Here is a 20034-nt window from a genome sequence, read left to right as displayed (position 1 = left end):
TATATATATATATATATATATATGTATATAAAAACTCAAGTTCATGGTTGTTGTTTATTGGAGCTCTTTTAAAGCAAAAACAACATTTGATCATTCTTTAACCTCCTGGGACCTGGCGTCCACATGTGTGGACATGACATTTTGTGTTGTCGAGACTACAATGTTAAATTTTGGACTACAAGGGCCTGGCGTCCACTTACGAGGACGTTACATCATGTAAAAAGATAATTCTTTGTTTTTACACTCATCAGGTCCCAATTAGCCTAAATATCAAAGAGAAAATAAAAATAAACTAAAAATGCATGCCTTGCAAGAGTTCAGGTCTTAGGAGGGTATATATATGTATATATATATACACATACACACACACACACACACACACACACACACACACACACACCCTTATTTATTTATTTATTTATTTATTCATTCATTCATTCATTCATTCATTCCGGAATTTTCAGAAAAGTCCACTTTCATCTCTGTATTTGTAATGCTAAACTATATAACTATTATAGTAACCTATGACTGTTTAAATGAACAAAAAGATTCCCAAGTACTGTTACTATGGGCATTCCTGGATCCCACTTTGAATATTTGACTTCAGAAGGAGATGAGGGTTTGTCAGAAGTGCAAGAAATTACATGTTGTCTTCGAGCAATGATAGCGCCATTTGTGACTAAAACCCACCTCTACTTAGCAGTACAAATGCGGGTGTTTGTTGCTGTGTGCAAAAAGGTACGCAGAAGTGCAGAGGTGGTCGTCAATTGGTCATCATTATTTTGCTTATTCAGATTGGGGTTAGCAGTCTACATACTTTGTACATTTAACAAAATAAATGAAAACAAAGAATCGGGATGTACAAAAGACTGTTACAAACAACAGCTTTTGTTCATCCGCCATTTTTTTCCACATAGATCATCCTCGTAAGTTAAAAATTCTTGTAGGTGTGCAGTGTGGAAAATAGGAGCAATGCAGACCCCGCGCAAAGGGCGGGTGGTTGCTGAAATGATGTAGCGGTATTTCTACAGTGTGCAGTATGCATCGTATGTACAGAAAATAAATTAGCTGGGTACAATGGGAACGAATATGCTAGAATCCCATGCAAGGTTGTTCAAGACCATAATGCTGATGAGAGGAAAGAAACAAACTCCTTCCATCAGCTGCAGTCCTCAATCTGCACAATGATGGTGCCACGTGGTTAGCCTACTTCATATACTGCCTTCTTACATCCACACGTTCCACATTTCCACTTTGAAGAACTATATTAACATAAGATCACAGATTTTATTCCCCGATAAATCTTTGAAATAGGTATTGCTTTTCTTGTGAAAATAGTCTTCAATTTAAAATGAAGAAACCTGCAGGAACCCTGCCATCAGTTACCCTGTCTGTGTAGTCATTTTAGTCTAATTACTGCATTACAGTTATTTTTCAGGTTTTTGATTTTGTGAGTAAATGTTTTGCATTAATCAAAACAGAATTTGTTTCATTTTTAGGATCTTCTTTGGATTGATTGTTGACTGTTGTTATTTTTCCATAGTTTTACATTGTGAAGGAGAATCGGGGCAATGAGGGCACGTGCGTAGGTGTTTCGCGATGGCCCGTACATGACTTCAACCATCGTACCACATCAGATATGTGGTTATACCGAGCATACAGTGGAAACCTCTATCACAATGGGGAACAAACCCTGACTCTTAGCAGCTTTACCCAGGGAGACTTCATCACTTGTGTTCTTGACATGGAGGCTCGAACCATCTCGTTTGGGAAGAATGGAGAGGTAAGAGGTGGTGATGGGTTGTATTGGCTTGAAACACAAATGTGTCATGTTTATATTCAAAGTAATTTAATGCAACATTTCTGCATCTCACAATTGGCGGCATCTGATGTGACCAATTACGGAAGCTCTAATAATACCACATGTTGGGTGCGTGTGGCCTACACAGCCTCCAAGCACCTGTGTGGTGCCGCTCTGGCATTATTGCTTTTTATGAATATCCTCGGCATCTTGAAACTGGTATCGCAAGATACCACACACATTCCCAACTATTACCTTTGCCACTGATAACACAACGCAGAAATGGAGGTGATGGGTAAATAATATCACATCCTGGATATACAAACCCAGTTCCAATCAAGTTGGGACTCTGTTTAAAATGTAAATGAAAACAGAATACAATGATTTGCAAATCATTTTCAATCAATATTTACTGTAATTGAATACACAATGAAGAGAAGATATTTAATGTTCAATATGATAAACTTAATTGTTTTTGGCAAATAATCATTAACTTAACATTTTTTTAAAAAGCTGGGGAAGGGTCATGTTTACCACTGCGTTACATCACCTTTTCAACTATCAATAAAGGTTTGGAAACTGAGGACACTAATTGTTGAAACTTTGTAGGTAGAATTCTTTCCCATTCTTGCTTGATGTACAGCTTCAGCTGTTCAACAGTTTGGAGTCTCCGTTGTCGTATTTTACGCTTCATAATGCTCCACACATTTTCAGTGGGAGACGGGTGCGGACTGCAGGCAGGCCAGCCTAGTGCCCGCATTCTTTTACTACGAATCCACGCTCTTGTAACAAGTGTAGAATGTGGTTTGAAATTGTCTTGCTGAAATAAGAAGGGGCCTCCATTAAAAAGACGTTTGGATGGCAGTGTATGTTTCTCCGAAACCTTGTATGTACCTTTCAGCATTAATGGTGCCCACACAGATGTGTAAGTTACCCATGCCATTGGCACTAACACAGTCCAATACCATTACAGATGCTGGTTTTTGAATTTTGCGTCCATAACAGTCCGTAAGGTTCATTTCCTCTCTATATATTCCACTCGGTAAAATTGCTGCCCCTTGAGATGGATTAAAAAAAATAATAATAAATGCATTTTTTTTCTTAATTCATATTTCACAAACACTATATTAATCAAAATACTGTGTTTAGACTAGTGAGGGCACATTTTATGCAGAAGATTTCAAATCAGGGGACTGTATTCTACATGAGTACAGAGATAGAACTGCTTTTTAAGGGCACTTTGGGGGAGGAGGCTTACTGAATTATTCTGAAAACTATGCAATTAACTAACAAACTCATGCAAACACACAAGGAATGCATGAAATAATTGGGTATTTCTCCCTAACTGCTAATATGTGATTCCACAGGAGCCCAAGTTAGCCTTTGAGGATGTGGATGCCACAGAACTCTTCCCCTGCGTGATGTTCTATAGCAGTAACCCAGGGGAAAAGGTAGGAGATAAGTACACACTAGATAGCATTCTGCATAAGAGACCAAAATAGTTTGGAATTGTCGGTGGGAGATTGAGGTTTAGGATTGTTTCTTATCAGGGTAACGTGTGTGTGCCTCTCATGTCCACAATGAAAATGCAAGCAAAATAATCTCATGCCTGTCTGTATTGTATTCATATTTGTAGTTGTGGTACATATGCAAGTGTATATTTTATGGTCTTACACTGTCTAATAATTTAAATCCTTCTAGGTTAAGATCTGTGACATGCAGATGCGGGGTACACCTCGAGACCTTTTGCCCGGAGACCCAGTTTGTAGCCCGATGGCCACTGTCCTGGCTGAGGCCACTACACAATTAATACGAATCTTACACCGCACTAATGATTGGACGCATCGTATTAACAAAACCATGATTGAACGTCTTCAAAAAATCAAGCCTTGCTTCAGAGATACAGCAAGTGCATCGACTAGCAGTGGTGGCCAGAGGCTGAAAAAGAGTCGCTCAGTGCAGGGCCGAGAGGAGCATGACACCCAGCGAGAAAGTCAAGAAACGCCTATTAGGCCTGAGGAAGAAAGGGGGCGCCACGGACGACAACATGGCTTAGGGGAGCTTTCGGAGCACCTCCTAACGACACTCTGCACAGAGGTATGGCCAGTCTTGGCCATAATCGGCGGTGCAGATGCGGGTCTCCGTGTTGGTGGACGATGTGTTCACAAACAGACAGGACGCCATGCAACTTTGCTTGGAGTGGTGAAAGAAGGCAGTACCTCAGCCAAGGTACAGTGGGATGAGGCTGAGATCACCATCAGGTATGTTTATTTATTTTGGGGCTGACACACATTACAGTAATTTGTCATTTCTGTATTAAGGATGGGCATGATCAAGTGAGTCATGAAATGCAATTTATTTGGGAGAAATGTGTGTTGTGTGGCCTGCCATAACCCCCTTGCCAACCTCTGCATTCGCCCCTATCGCCTTTGCGTATTTGGACACACAAAACCTGTATGACTCTCAGCAGCAAGTTGACATGATAACGATAGTGCCCCATACACTAAGAGAACAAAGTTTATTGCAAGGTCATTTCAAATTTGAAGGATTTATACATAAACTGCAGTACTTGATATAAAGTACAGTGGTACCTCGACTTACGAACGTCTCTTCATACGAAATGCCTCAACAGGAAAATATTGCCTCTTGTTACGAAAGAAATGTCAAGATATGAAAGGTAAAAATACAGTATGGGCTGCTACTCGCAGCTCCAAGTTTCATGAACGCAACATACTTTTTGCTGCTCTGCCATTGGCTATTACCGAGCACCCTCCTGGCATCACATTGGCGAAGAGGGACCTCTACTTGATGTGTCTATGCGTGTAGATAGATAGACATGTGTCTATGCAGCGTCCTCGTCATTTACCCCTAGGGCCATGAGGCGTTCCGATAGTTTTACGTAAACGTGAATCACCCAGAAAAAGTGTTAACCCATCGGGGAATTGCTCACTATGCTGATGTTTTCCTTGGACATTTTCAAAGAATTGTTAAAAACTGACAAAAGCAAACGTCCTTGGATCAGTTCTTTACAAAATGCCACACAAAAAACCACTTCTGAGACAGAACATGGACTAAAGAGGGTAAAAAACGATGAGGATGCAGTTAAAAGTTAAATGACCATCATTTTTTTAAATTTATTCTTTGTTTTTTTTTACATTTTGCGCAACTCTTATTTATTGTGCAATAATCTAATTGCAACATGTATTTGTTCCATATTTTGATGCATTTTTATGCTTAATAAAACATTTATGTCTGAATTTTGCGGGGCTTGGAACGGATTAGGGCATTTACATGGAAAACGTGTCTCTACTTACAAAATTTTCTAGTTAAGAAATTTCTTCCAGAACCAATTAATTTAGTAAGTAGAGGTACCACTGTACTGTATATGTGTTGTATGAAACTTATAATGTCGACTGGAATTTGGAGAATACAGTATAATCAGATTTGCCAGACCACTGCATTCTCACAACTTTATAACTTCCAGATTGGGTCGCTGTTACAAGACAGCGTTTGACAACATTTTAATTGGCTGGGCTTTAATTCTGTTTTAGTGTACTTGTGCAACTCATTGGGAAAGTACACTGTTATATTGGAATTTGTTGATTCTGCAAGTTATAATGTGGCTGATCAGTGTGTATTTGACTTATTCTACTTATTTGAGAAATCATTTGATAATTTTTTTTCCTCAAATGCCCATCCTTAATGTTTTCTATCTAGGAGTATCTTGACAAATATATGCCATGTTTCCTTAAATATTTGTATTTTTAAACGTTTAAATAATTTTAATTACACAATAGTAGTGACAAGTTAACACCATGAAATTTTTTTATATATATATTTTTTTTCTGTTCAGTCCTCAGTAGCTGCTTCTATTCATAGTCCTCTCTGCGAGACACTTCCACTTTCTACCCTTCCACATCATTATTAATCTATTATTATTTTACATGCATGTCTAGTGACACACTTGGTGCCAAATCCATACATTTTTTTCCCCCATTTCCTTCTCAAGTTTCTCTCTTGCCCTTTTCCCTCACTTTGCTTTTTTTTCCCCTTGTCTTTTTTTTAATTCTCGACTGAAATCATTAAAGCTTCCCAACTTTCTGGTCGCCTAGTGACACACCGTTGTACAACCTGGAACCCTGTGAGCCTCTACCCTTCGACGTCACACGTTTCTGTGGCCTCACAGCCTCGCTCCTTTTGGATCTCACGTACCTTACCAGCATCCATGAGGAAACAGCTGCTAAACTCAGTGCACGGCGCCACGAAAGGAGGCATCGCAACGCACACTCTACAGGACATGAGCCGACCAGTAATGAAGACAAGGCAGACAATGAAGTGGCCAACCACAATGAACTAAGGGACGTTTGCATTGGATCTGGAACAGTTCCAAACACAACTACCTGTGACCTACGTGTTTCTCATAGTCTAGACGAGGTCAAGGCACATGTGGCACCCAAGTCAGAGAGTGACATTTCCTCTGCTGGTGGTGGTGGAGTAGGTGGAAATGACACACCTTTTCATGCTCCTGTTGAGGGGAACAGGAAGAAAGGCCACGAGCATGGCTCTCGTAGCCATGAGCCGTATCCCTCTTTTACTGCTACCCAGTCGGAGATCCATGCGGTTCAGCTTTCTTATCTCTACCTGGGAGCCATGAAGACCCTCAGTGTCCTGCTCAGCTGCAGCAAGTATGCTGAGCTTCTGCTCATTCCAAAGGTATTCACACTTTACAACAACGTATTCATAGTTGGTTTTTCAAAATCAGATTTTGATTTATGAACAGATTAGATCTGTGAAACCACTGTCATCTGGTAAGCTTAATTGTGCTTGAAAGGTAATTCAATAATTTGCCTTCAGGCATCTCCAGAATTCATTTGAAATGTGGATTTTTCTCCCTGACTACAGTGATAAAATTGAAAACGGTTCTCTCCCTTAAGGTGTTACCAGAATCCAGTGGGCACAATGCAGATGTTAATACCAATACCAGTGCAAGCACAACTGCAACATCTCCAATATGCCAAGAAGAGGTGGAGATGCGGGCTGCCCTTCAATTTCTCATGCGCCATATGGTGAAGCGGGCAGTCTTGCGTTCCCCCATCAAGCGTGCTCTTGGGCTGTCAGACCTGGAGAGGGCACAGGCCATGATCTATAAGCTTGTGGTCAATGGACTGCTAGAGGAACCCAGTGGGGCAAAGGCTAAACCTGGTGGGTGAGAAAATGAAAAACAAATTTAGTAATTGGGGAATTTACCAAAAAAAATATGTTTTGACTTAATACATTGAAGACTCTGCTTCTGATAGTCAAGTTTTAATGCTGTTGTCATATAAAATGCATGAGGGGAAAAAAACCTAAACAAGCATACAAAATATCTTTAATTTTTGGTTTGTTATGTAAATTTGCAAAATTTTCTGCTATCTCAGTCAGCATAACGTTGTTCCAACCTTCTTTATTGCTCCCGCTTTGAAATTGTCGACAGGCCTAATTGTTGTGCCAATACCAATACTCAAAATAACAGAAATATTTCCTTGTTTGTATTTTAGGTGTGCGAATTGAGCCAGAGACTGAAGGCGAGGGTGAACAGCTGGTCCAGACACCAGTCACCACCAGCCCCTCTGCCTCTAGTACCACCTCCTTCATGAGCTCCTCTCTGGAGGACACCACCACTGCAACCACACCTGTCACGGACACTGAAACTGTCCCTGCCTCAGAGTCTCCAGGGGTCATGCCCCTCAGCCTTCTCAGGTTAGGTCGTATGCTGTGCATGTTAGTCATTTCTCAAGTCTTATCAGTCTTAAGGGTTTTTGGGGCTTGTATGCGGGTGGCCCGGTGGTCGACTGGCGCGTAGACCTCACAGTGCAGAGGTGCAGGGTTCGATTCCCGTTACGGCCTTCCTGTGTGGAGTTTGCATGTTCTCCCCGTGCCTGCGTGGGTTTTCTTCAGATACTCCGGTTTCCTCCCACATTCCAAAAACATGCATGGCAGCTTAATGGAACACTCACTCTCAATTGTCCTTTTGTGATTTTTTTTTTTTTTTTTTAATACATTTGTTTTTATTTCCGATTCTGTTGGAACAGAAAAAAATTTACCAAATGTCTCATCTTTACGAGCTAAATTTATTCTTAAGTTATTCCAGTGACCATTGTGGGTTTTTCTTAAATTGAGTAATAGTTCACCTGTGAAAAATCCTTAAGGTATGATGCTGAAAGGGAGCATAGCAGCATCTATGGTATCAGAGGCAGAAATATTTCGATCATTAATATGCGTCCCTTCCCAAGCATATACTGTATACAGAAACAAGACACATCGTAGTTTGTCTTTGCTCAAACAAGATGGCTTGTTATTTTATGGAGTATGTGATTCCTTGAAGCACAATTAATGACCAACCCAAAAAACAATGAACAGTAAAGTCTTATTATTCTTATTTTTATAATGCTTGGCTATATGGATGGTGGATTGAGGGATGTTTCAAATGTCATTTCTGAATTTGAGGTGATTTTCTCTTGGCATAGACAAATGTTTTCCAGCTACCCAACAACCACTTTGGTTCCAACTCGACGAGCACAAACACCTCCGGTGTCATCTCTACCAACATCGCCTTCCGATGATGTCGGCCGCAGGCAGAGTCTCACCTCCCCTGACTCACAGCCGAGCAGACCCCAAAACAGGTCTGGTACCTGTAAGTATGCCATACTGACATGATTGATTGATTAATTGACTAACAGCCCTATTATTGATTTTCTTGATATTTAATTTTACTCACTAACCATGGGTGGGGTTTTTTTCTTTCAGCGCTATCAGACCCCAGCAGCAGGCTGTCAACATCTCCACCCCCTCCTGCAATTGCTGTACCCTTGCTAGAGATGGGCTTCTCCTTGCGCCAAATCACCAAAGCGTTGGAGGCAACTGGTCGGTTTCTACTAAAATGGTCGCTCTTGCATTTCATTGTAGAATCATATTCATTATTAAAGAACAACAGAGTAGCCATGATTTTAAGAATCAAAATTAGATGATGATGTGAAATGTTGACATGTCTATATTTCCAGGAGCAAGAGGAGAAGCAGATGCCCAGAACATCACAGTGCTAGCAATGTGGATGATAGAACATCCTGGTACAGACGATGGGCATGATGAGCCTCACACAAGAGGCAGTGGAGTTGATGTTTCTGACACACAGTGTCCAGGTGCAACAGCATCTGCTGGAGGCAAATCTCGGGACAGAAACTCCTATGTTTCTTCACCTGGAGACATAGCTGATGTTTCCGAAATGGAGGAGGGCTTTAGCGAGAGGTACAACTGATGTTTAGTCTGTTGTGTGTTCGGATTGGATGTACACTGACCCGAATTTTGTGGTAGTCAGAGTTTTCCACCCCGACCTCTGAGAAAATTGAGCAATTGATGAAATCAGTGTTTAAATAAGTTTGTTTGTGCACACTAGTCCAGAGGGACAAGAGCAGGATAATGCATCAGCCTCTAGTGGTGTTCCCCTGAGAGGACGTTCTGCTGTTTCAAGGAAGCATCACTTTGACCTGGCTGCACGCAGACTGTTTGCCCGTGCTGGTGAGAGTGAGACCTCTTTAAAGTTTGTAAAAATCAAATCTTAAATTAAGACGCCGCTTCCTGACCCCACTTTAATTTTCGCCACTCTGTTAGCTGGATTGTACCGGTCGGTGCAAGCCCAACACAGCCAGTCACGCAGGGAGGTCCCATCCCACATGCCACAACAAGACCCCGGTGCCCTTTATGACTTCAACCTTCTGGATGAGGAGCTCGAGATGGACCTGGATGACGAGACGATGGAGGTCATGTTTGGCCAGGAACTTGCCAGTGACACTGACATTCTGGGAATGTGGATCCCGGAGGTACTGGATTGGCCAACATGGGTGTGTGTGACTTTATGCTATGAACAGAGGGCTGCCATCACGAGTCAGGTCCTAGTTGCTCTGCATTACCTCTCACTCACAATCTAGTCACATGAACACGCTGAATTCTCTATATTATTCAGCAATATTTTTTTTCAAGATGCACCTTTTTACGACATTGCATAGACTTCGTTGGCATGACCTTAATTAGTCTTCTTTGTCTCTTAAAAATGTAGTCAAATGGAATGTTGTCTGTTGCTTGAGAAGATGAATCACGAACATTAACCCCAACGCTACACTGCCACTAACTGTCATTAACTAATGTCTCTGACATAACTATTCCATGAATGCACCACTCAATATTTTATAGTGTTCTATGTTCTGTAAATATTAATGGATGTCAATGTGTTTCTTTTGGTGACACATTGCCACACATCACAGCATGTATGTGAGACAGATGACCGCGATGAAATGGTGGTGTGCGAACTGTGCGAAGCAAATGTAGCCAACTTCAATCAACATATGAAGAAAAGTCACCCTGGTTGCGGTCGTAGTGCCAACCGGCAAGGCTACCGTAGCAATGGCTCCTATGTTGATGGCTGGTTCGGAGGGGAGTGTGGCAGTGGAAACCCCTACTACCTTCTTTGTGGTGCCTGTAGAGAGAAATATTTAGCCATCAAAAGCAAGGCAAAAGTTCCAATTGTGGAAAGGTAGGCACAAATTTATGCTTTTTAAACATCTGTGTGGGTGGCTCACAGTCTGAGGTTTTCTGTTCCCAATATAGCTCTGGCCTTTTTGTGCGATTTGTGTATTTTGCCTGTTCCTGCATGAGTTTTCCACACAAACCTAGGTTTCATCCCAGATTCCAAAAAGCATATGATTGGTCAATTCAGGGATGGGCAACTTAAATGATGGCATGGCCCACAATTTTTCATCAGCGCTAATGGGGAGCCACATGGGACCGCGCACTTCATAACCAGATGTATGACAAAAATGTCATTTTTAATAAAGACAAAATTTGTGCATGTTTGCTTTTTAATGAGCCAATGTACATTTTCAATTTGCCCCGAGGCAAAGGCCTCTCTTACATGAACATTCCCATTAAAGATGGCACAAAAATGCAGAACAGCAAACCATCATCAAGTGCAAGAACTCATTTTGTGCATATTTTCCCAAAAATCAACTTATTAAAAGATTTTAATGCTAAACTACTACATGTTTTCCTGCATGTCATTCAAATCACCAAATGAATGGCCTGGCTCACTCACCTGTGTGAACAGTGCCAGTATAGGACAGTAAATTTGGTCCTTGGATGCATCCATCTCTATAAGGAGAGTCCATTATAATGGCCACTTTTCCAATCAAGCCATCATAGCTGTTTGAAACACTATTAAGTCTTGAATAGAAGTTTGGAGGACACCAATTTACTCAAGCCTTATGCACTTTAAACAAACTGTCAACACTATGGTAAAAAAGAAATGACTGTTATATACTTATTAAGATCGATGTAGTGGCCATGACACACTCTTCAGAATAGCCGCCTTAGGTTGGAGGCGCTGGTGAGCGCTGTCTGTCATCCTGTGGTTACCACTAGTATTTTATCTGCTCAGCAACAGTAAACATTTTTACGTTCAGAAATTGATCGAGGGCCACTCTGAGTGCGGACGAGAGCAACCACTTGCCCATCCCTGGGTTAATTGAAGACTAAATCGACCAAAGGTCCCGCCCGTTCCACTATTAGAGAAGGATTGAATTAGAGCCTTTATTTTACATGTATTGCTTATAAATGGCATTTAATGTTTTTATTTTTATTCGATAAAATATATTTTACGATTTTGTTGTTTCAGATATAAGGGTCAGGCTCCTGACCTTCTGGGAAAGCAAGACAGTGTCTATGAAGGTAAAATACCCTTGAACACAAAATACTATAAAAAATATGAGGGTATGATTTTGTAGAAATCCAAATAGTGGCTGATAAATTATATGCAACAGATTGCACCCGCTGTTGGCTAAGGTTTTGCGCATGATCTCCTAAGACTGCAATCTGTTACTAAACTCTTTCAAACAGATTGCACGCACTGAAACTTCGGACTCCCGACCCAGAAAACTGCTGCGGCACAGCACCATTGTCACCGTGTGCTCAAATGACCCGTGCTGAAAAGCTAACTTTAGAGCTTTGTCACAGTGGCATGGGATGACTCTTGATTCCATGGCCCCAAGTCCAAGCATCCTCCCTTGGGTCATGCAAAAGCCCCAAAGTTACATTGCTGATCAAAAAATGATACGTCCTGCTAAATTTTGTTTCAGAGATTTGAAAACTTTTTTTTTTTTTTTTTGACGAGCAGAAAAGTTCTTGCTGGCTCTCATTTTGTCTCTGCTGTGTTGGCGCCGCTTTGCACGCTTTGTTTGCGTCTGTTTTTCAGATGTGCTATTTAAAAACGCAAAATAATCAGTTCTTCTGAGGTTTGAAAAATTAGTGATGCATGCTAAATCAATTTATGCACATATACTCCTCCCAGAACGTGCAAAATTAACTGCTCATGTATTGTGTATGTTTGCCCACTTAGTGGATCAGGCCCAAGTGTGTTTTACATAGTTCCTTGAGTTCACATTGTTTGTTTGTTTGTTTGTTTGTGACACCCCAGAAGACTGGGACATGATGGATGTTGATGAAGATGAGAAGCTAACTGGAGAAGAGGAATTTGAGCTTTTGGCAGGTCCATTGGGTCTGAGTGAACGCAGGACTGTCCCAGAGGCTGTGCAGTTCCCTGATAGTGACCCTTTAGGGGCCTCTGCAGCTATGGTAACTGCCACCAACAGTATGGAGGAGACATTGCTGCAAATTGGTGAGTGTGTTCTCTCATAACTGTAGTTCTGGAACTGCGTCTTTAAAAATAAGTCTGTCAATACCAGTATCAAGATATTTTGTGCAGGCACCGTCATTTCCACACTATAAACTGCTATACTTTTGTCACACGCTTTCAACCTTGCGGCTTATTTAATGATGCGGCCTGATTAAAGATTTTTCCAACGGCCGCTAGGGAGCGCTCGAGTAGAAAAGGTAACCGTGAGACGCTGTCATGTGTCACAGAGAAAACAACCGGCCACGAGAGGGCGCACTTCACCTGTGTTTTGAGCTGGACTTGCAATCCGAAAGCCGTGTGGCTGGGTCTATGACAGATTTGACCAAACACAAAATTATTTGTATGTAGACTTTATTCCCGACTGAACATAGAAAATGTACAGCATTAATAAAATAAAAGACTGACATATGTCGGATGGGACTAACATATAGAAAAGTATACAGAAATAGACAACAGTCGTGGCTTGTGAGCACTTTTCGGCATGTTGTACGTGCCTGAAACACACGGAAAACAACTAATCTCCCGTGCTTCACGGTTGTTCACATGAATCACCATTCGACACCGTTCAAACTCCCAAACGACGGTATTTTACTCTTAACTCATTGAATACCACCCTTTTTCACTGGAGCAACCCCCTCAGTCCCTCACATTTTACTAAATTTTGACTGATTTGCAAGGCCCTCAGAATTTTCTGTTCTACGGCTATATAAACATGCAATGTGTCAGAAGAAAGGTGAGACTCTCCTTTCAGCAGAAGTTTGTTTCTATCTTTCTCCGTTTGTTGGCAATCAGCATTAGAAAGGTTTTATGGAAAAGGACGATTTTCTTCAGAAATCCAGAGAAAATTAGCTTTTTGTAAAAGCATGCATTTCAAGCATCATTTCAAGTTTGACACTATTTTTTTGCTTCTGTGACAGCTAAAATACCTCAATAATGTGTTCCTCCTACAAAACAACATTACAAAAAATGTTTTTATTGCAAAATAATTTATTTGCACATAACAAAACTATTGAACTATGAACAAAAGTGCAAATTGAACAATGGTGGACTTTTGCACCACTCCACCTGAGGGCCATTTTTTTTTTACTATTTACCATTGCAGTCAAGTCTGCTCCTTCAGTGAGAAGTTGCATCAGGCTCTCTTGCACCCTCCCTCATGAAAAACGTGATTGACGCCTTTAGACATCATGGGGAGGCGGGGACTATGCGTTAATTGACGCTTTTAGACGTCAAAGGGTTTGAATGAGTTAATATCAGCCGAGTTACAGAAAGAAAGAAAGAATAGAAAGCCTAATGAAGGAATGGTTGGCAGAATGTTAAGGCAAGCAAGGATTTTTTTTTCATTTTTAAACAAAGCATTACTTGACAGGAAACACGTTGCCTTGTTGTTGTTTTTTTTTGGGGGGGGGGTTGTTGTTTTGTTTTTTTAACCAGCCGTGTGAGTGTGGCATTCAGGCATCATTTGGAATGAATAGTAAATGTGTTATTAATGTTATTAAACGCTGAAACCTCTTTCTGTGTACCGTCTTTCTTTGCACATATCTCATGTTGCAATGTCGGCACCCGCGGCTTATAGACAGGTGCAGCTTGTGTGTGTGTGTATAAAATGGTTTTTCCTTTAAAAATGTAGTGGGTGCGCTCTATAGTCCGGAAATTACCGTATATTACCAATGTCAAAACATTGGTACAGTGACAACTCGAGTAATGACTGCAAAGTTGAACTGTACAAAACAATTGCAAATAGTTTGCATTCGGCAAAATCCTCATCCCTTCAAAACAATCACTTTTCAGGAGAAAAAAGAAATAAGCATGCTTGTTCAGACATTAACATTGCATCTTTAAAGACTGAAATCCATTTTCAACTCTTAAGATTAGCCTGTAATTTGTAAAAATAACACACGTGGAAGCTGACCATAAGTGTTTTGTGTGTGGTGGTGTGGGGGTGGGAGTAAATGTGTTGAATTTTTATATATGACATTTCTTCTGTTTCTGTGTGAAAATCATATAAATACTGTAAATATAGATTGACATACAGACAGGGCTCAAACACAAAAACAAGCTAGGCCATCAATCTGTGCTGTAAGCACAGTTAACATTCGGTGCATTTGTTTGCAGGTTGTCAAATATCAGTGGATAAGAGTTCTTCAGGCAGGGTAACGCTTGGGGAACAGGCAGCCGCCCTGCAGAACCCCCATGACCGAGTGATGGCTCTGAGAAGGGTGACTTCTGCAGCCCAGGTTCTGCTAGCCAGGACCATGGTGATGAGAGCACTCTCTCTGCTCTCTGTCAGGTAGTTTTCACCCACACACGTTGGCAGAAGCCCCCTATTTAGCAAACGCAAACAGTATAACAAAATAAGACGTGTACGCCATACTTTTCTCAGAATATAATAATAATAATGATGTACAATACGTTTGTGTAATTATGCATATTTTATCTTGTACTCTACCTCTCTACCTCTCATACCATCACAACTTCCATCCAACACAGCGGTTCAAGCTGCAGCCTTGCAGCTGGCCTGGAATCCCTTGGTTTAACAGATATCAGGACTCTAGTCAGGTTCATGTGCCTGGCGGCAGCAGGACGGGCCGGGCTTTCTACCGGTCCTACGGCAGGCTCTGGCCATGCTGAAAGGACACGTGGAGGTGCTAAGGCCAGCAAGCCCATTTCCTGTCTAGCGTATCTCAGCACAGCAGTGGGATGCTTAGCCTCGAACAACCCCAATGCTGCGAAACTACTGGTGCAGCTCTGCACACAGGTACTTTACGGTAGCCAAATGTAAAATGCTTGACAAAACTGAAAAGCAAATATTGCTTATGATGTCATTTACAATTAACTTATTGAATTCCAGCCGTTTTTCTCAAATTGGGAGAGCGGTGCCAACCAATTTTGACAAATTTTTGAAGGCCTACAGAGAATTGAGTTCTGTAGCTATGTATGCATTGAACCTACCAAAAGAAAGCTTTAACCCTGTAAAATGTATTTATATGCTTTGGCACTAAAGTATTGTGTTTTTGCAAACGTATTTTTACATTTTGGCATTAAGTTAGTTAACAACCCCCTGACTAGCCTGTCACATCATGACATTCTCTTTCATTCTCCTGATGCTATTTAACGGCCCAATTTACTTTTACAAGCTTGCTTTAATACAACCAATGTAACCGAATCGTTTTATGATGCAATTTTTCTTGATGAATTATGTAAGTGCCAATCATTCAACCCATCAAATATCTCTATAAGTGTGTCAAAAGAAAAACGATTTAAGTTTGAAACATGAAAAAAAAAAACAACTTGGTTAATGTTGACAAATTACACATTTTGGTTGAATTTAGGGGAGGAAAACACCTTTGGTTAGGTTATGTTCGCATGCATTTGTTGGAGAAAAAAATGCCCAACTCATGGAGCATTCTAAGTCAATTTTCTGTGAGGTAATTAATGAAGGAAGGGTCTTTTTCCTTTTGTTTATGTGTTCACACAACTGGTTGAGTGTTTTTTGTTAAAAATCAATAAGAAATACTGTCAGAGATGCTCACTCGGACAGTTGAACAGAGACTCGACCCAGGAACAGATTGTCTTTGACTGCCAGGCAGGAGGTGCGGTTCTTTGAAGCCGCACTAACTCGTGCTCGCTTCTCAAAACCAAAAACCCGAACCCTCACAGCTCCTGCTGGCCTTTATTGGCGGTATATGCAAATTACAAGTGACATATCAGAAAACCACTCGCCCCTTCATTTACATGCCGCGCCTCTCAGTGGACACCTGGGGGGCCAAGACACTTCCCTGTACAAGCACCAATATCTTCCCATGAACTGATACATTTGTAACGTTGCTCAAGGACATCTTATTATGCTGGAGCGCATTCTGTCCTCCCTATCCGCCTGAAGTTGAATCTTCCTGGCTTATCAGTTAACAAGCGCCTTGGCTCCATTCACCTCAAAGTGACCCCTGATTCTCTGTGCTCCATTGTGTACAAGCTCTATAAACACGCGCGTTTGAGGTCAATCAAGCATGTAACAAAATGAAACTTGATAACATGATAACATTGTGTTTGTCTATTCTCCATCAAATACCAATGTGTTTTCGCCAAATAGTTTTTTCTTGTTTTCCAAAAACTTTGAAAAATGACTAAGGCAATTATGCCATGTGGTGTATGACATGCAGAAATGTCCATCCTGGTTGCTGTAATTTGCTGTAAAATTGGATTTCCTGTCATCATTGAGACTTGGATCTTTCATTTACAGAATCTGATCTCCGCAGCCACAGGCATGAATCTGACAACTGTGGACGATCCGGTCCAAAGGAAATTCCTACCCAGCTTCCTACGCGGTGTGGCAGAGGAGAACAAGCTTATTACCTCTCCCAACTTTGTAGTGACGCAGGCTCTGGTAGCTCTCCTGGCAGATAAAGTGGCAAAACTCAGGCCTGCTTATGACAAGGCTGACATGGAGAAAAGAGGTGTGTTGTCTTTGTATAGAAGAAATGTACCGTATTTTCCGCACTATAGGGCGCACCTAAAAGCCTTCCATTTTCTTAAAAGCTCACAGCGCGCCTTAAAATCTGATGCGCCTTGTGTATGGTCGTTACGGTAATATGTCAACCCCAAAATGGCTCCTTGCTAGAGACATGCTTACAACGCAGAGTTCAAACGTAAGGCGATTGGTTTCGCAGTTGAACACGGAAATAGAGCAGCGGCAAGAGAGTTCAACGTTAACGAGTCAATGTTATAACTTGCTGTTGGCTAAGTGAACTGTGTCGCTGTTTATTAAATAAGTTTTACCGACATCTGATCGTCGCTATATAAATCAGGGTGTGGTGTAGTGTAGTGTTTTGTTGGCATTTCCTTGAGCATAGCTCCATCTAGTGAATGCATTGTAGATTGCGTCTTATAATGCGGTGCGTCCATTACCGTATTGGCCCAAATATAAGACGGCCCTGATTATAAGACGACCCCCTCGTTTTCAAGACTCAAGTTTGAAAAAAGACTTTTTGAACACCAAATAAATTTTTATACAGAAAATAATTACAGTACATCTGAAACCAATGATTATAACAATATATTTGAGAGAAAAAGCATGTTATTTTGCCTCATTCATTATCTCTTCTATTATTTTCTTCTCTTTTCCTTGTTGCCGCTATTTTTTATTTTTCTTCTTCGTGCTACCGCTATTTTTATTTTTATTCTTCGTGACAGGGGTTCACTTTGGCCTGGGAAGTCAAGTTCAGCATTCGCTTCAATGATATCTGGCGCTATCTAGCGTCGTGAATGGGTATAATGTCTAGACCCCGAACATAAGACGACCCCCACTTTTTCAGTCTTATTTCAATGCAAAAAACACCGTCTTATATTCGGGCCAATACGGTATATGAAAAAAAATTACAAAATAGGCCACTCATTGGAGATGCGCCTCATAATCCAGTGCGCCTTTTAGTGTGGAAAATACGGTAAGAGTTGATAGTGAGAGTTACTTAAACATTGACATTTGCTACTAGTTGCACTACGCAGTTTCTCTCAAAAAGTATTTAGTGAATTGTCTTGATGCATTTAAATGTGAGCCCTTCCCCCCCAAAAAAAAATGTAGCAGTCATTGTGTGCTGTCCAAAGTTTTTGTGGTTAATTTGATGTGTAGATTTTACATGTTATCATCTAGAATGTTGTAAAACATAGATGTCATATTCAATTCATCAGATATGACTCACCTTGATTATTTATGTGAGCGTCCCACCTTTTTAGTTCACATTTATCACGTCACCTTTTTTTGTGTCAATCTGTGTCTTTGGTTTTGTACATTCTCTGACTCATGGGCAATCCTTGTCATCTTGTTTTCCATGTCAAGCAGGTCTAATTGCGCATTTGTATGCCCATCCTTCCCATAATCCCTCCGCTGTAGGCCCTCTGGAGCTGGCCAATGCTCTGGCAGCCTGTTGCCTGTCCTCCAGGCTTTCTTCACAACATCGACAATGGGCCGCCCAGCAGCTAGTACGCACACTAGCTGCCCATGACCGTGACAATCAGATCAGGCCACAGACCTTTGCCGATATGGCAGGGGACTTGCGAAAGTGCTCTTTTATCAAGTTGGAAGCTCATCAGAGTAGGGTGAGTTGTCCTAAGAATGCTCATTTGCTGGTTAAGAACGACTGCATTTGACATTCCAATGCATGTTTCTTTTTTCTTAGGTCCTCACATGCTGTTGGTGCAAAAAGAAAGGCTTGTTGGCAACTAGTGGCAATGATGGCACAGTCAGGGTGTGGAATGTTACCAAAAGCCAGTATACCCTCCAGCAGACCTGCATCTTCAATAAGGAGTGAGACTGTCTTTACTGTGTCCTTACTGTGCAATACTGCTCGATGTGCAGTCCTGTTTTTGTTGCTGTAACCACTACCTCATGACCTCAAGTGCTAAGCCTACAGCCCTACTCTCATCCTTTGCATTTCCTTTGCTCTGACTGTCTCTATAATAAGCCGCGCTCGCACAACTCTTAATTGCCCCATGGGGATAAATAAAGTTTTCTGAATCTGAATCTGAAACAACAAATCAAGAAACCTTGACATGCTCAACCCCTGAACAAGAAAAACTCATTGCTGACATGTTCAACTGATCCCTCTTTATCCTGCAGATTTTTGTTTTGCAAAAATTGTTGCAATAACTAGAATCTTCATTATTTACCCAAATTATACAAAAAATAAAAATAAACAGGCAAACCAATGAAGGCATTGTGAAATTTGTTAGTCCTCTTTGTATTCTGTCAACTCAAAGCACTCTTTCTAGGGTCCAGTCAAATGCTTTATCAGTTCAATGTTTAACATTCAGTATGCCGGTAATCATTCTTGAGACCCAAAATTCTGAAATAATACTTGTACACTTCTATATTCTTGTTTCAGCCTTCACGATTCTAAATGTATCTATTTGTCTAAAATGTTTTTTTTTTATCTGTTTTCCTCTCAGTGATGGGTCTTCAGTGGAGGGCCGGACATGTTTGGGATCACCCAGTGATTTTTGCCTGTCTCCGCTGGCTTGGAGTGTGACTGGAAAATATCTTGCATCTGCCATGGAGAAAATGGTCAACATCTGGCAAGTTAATGGTAAGCATTCAACCTATTCCTAAATTTGTCAGTCTGTTATTTTTGAAATGAGAATGAATTAGTAGTTCTAATTTTCGTAATAAAATGTGTAATGGAGCTAAAAATGTTTGTTGTACTTGCTTATAAATTATTCAACGTCGTTTTTTTTCTCACAATCTATAAACGTCGCAGTATATAACTATCAACACCCATTGCTTGCATTTAGAGAGAAGATGAATGAATGAATATCATTACCATCCTCCCAACACAAACTTTCAGTCTGCATTATTTTTAATTGGCCAATTACAAAAGAAGATAGTCCACAACATAGCACAAAACAGGGTAATTTGCGTTGGTATTTTTTTTGTAACAGGGCTTCTTGGTAAAAAAAAAAAATTGTTGAAAATACTTTTTTCCCCTCTGCTCCCTCATCCCCCATTCTGTTTAAACAGTCT

General features: G+C 40.9%; 1 protein-coding gene across 6 annotated transcripts in view; it reads left to right on the top strand.

The window, feature by feature from the left end:
• herc1 (HECT and RLD domain containing E3 ubiquitin protein ligase family member 1) overlaps positions 1–20034 on the top strand; it is a 78222-nt gene that overhangs the window by 39709 nt on the left and 18479 nt on the right. For 2 of the 6 annotated variants that reach the window (XM_019867259.1, XM_019867258.1), the window contains exons 35-54: positions 1544–1783; positions 3169–3252; positions 3503–4062; positions 5914–6514; positions 6736–7003; positions 7339–7540; positions 8308–8474; positions 8588–8704; positions 8842–9085; positions 9234–9355; positions 9449–9678; positions 10099–10367; positions 11505–11557; positions 12303–12503; positions 14637–14811; positions 15012–15279; positions 16762–16975; positions 18355–18614; positions 18695–18822; positions 19464–19600. In XM_019867259.1, the coding sequence (XP_019722818.1) occupies positions 1544–1783; positions 3169–3252; positions 3503–4062; positions 5914–6514; positions 6736–7003; positions 7339–7540; positions 8308–8474; positions 8588–8704; positions 8842–9085; positions 9234–9355; positions 9449–9678; positions 10099–10367; positions 11505–11557; positions 12303–12503; positions 14637–14811; positions 15012–15279; positions 16762–16975; positions 18355–18614; positions 18695–18822; positions 19464–19600 (4540 nt within the window). The remainder of the gene's footprint in view (positions 1–1543; positions 1784–3168; positions 3253–3502; positions 4063–5913; positions 6515–6735; positions 7004–7338; positions 7541–8307; positions 8475–8587; positions 8705–8841; positions 9086–9233; positions 9356–9448; positions 9679–10098; positions 10368–11504; positions 11558–12302; positions 12504–14636; positions 14812–15011; positions 15280–16761; positions 16976–18354; positions 18615–18694; positions 18823–19463; positions 19601–20034) is intronic. The other 4 variants (XM_019867262.1, XM_019867261.1, XM_019867263.1 and 1 more) reach the window with 4 other exon arrangements.

Source organism: Hippocampus comes, unplaced genomic scaffold (genome assembly GCF_001891065.2).
Source record: "Hippocampus comes isolate QL1 unplaced genomic scaffold, H_comes_QL1_v1.1 scaffold2, whole genome shotgun sequence".
Lineage (NCBI taxonomy): Eukaryota > Metazoa > Chordata > Actinopteri > Syngnathiformes > Syngnathidae > Hippocampus > Hippocampus comes.
This window is presented reverse-complemented; position numbering and strand designations above follow the sequence as displayed.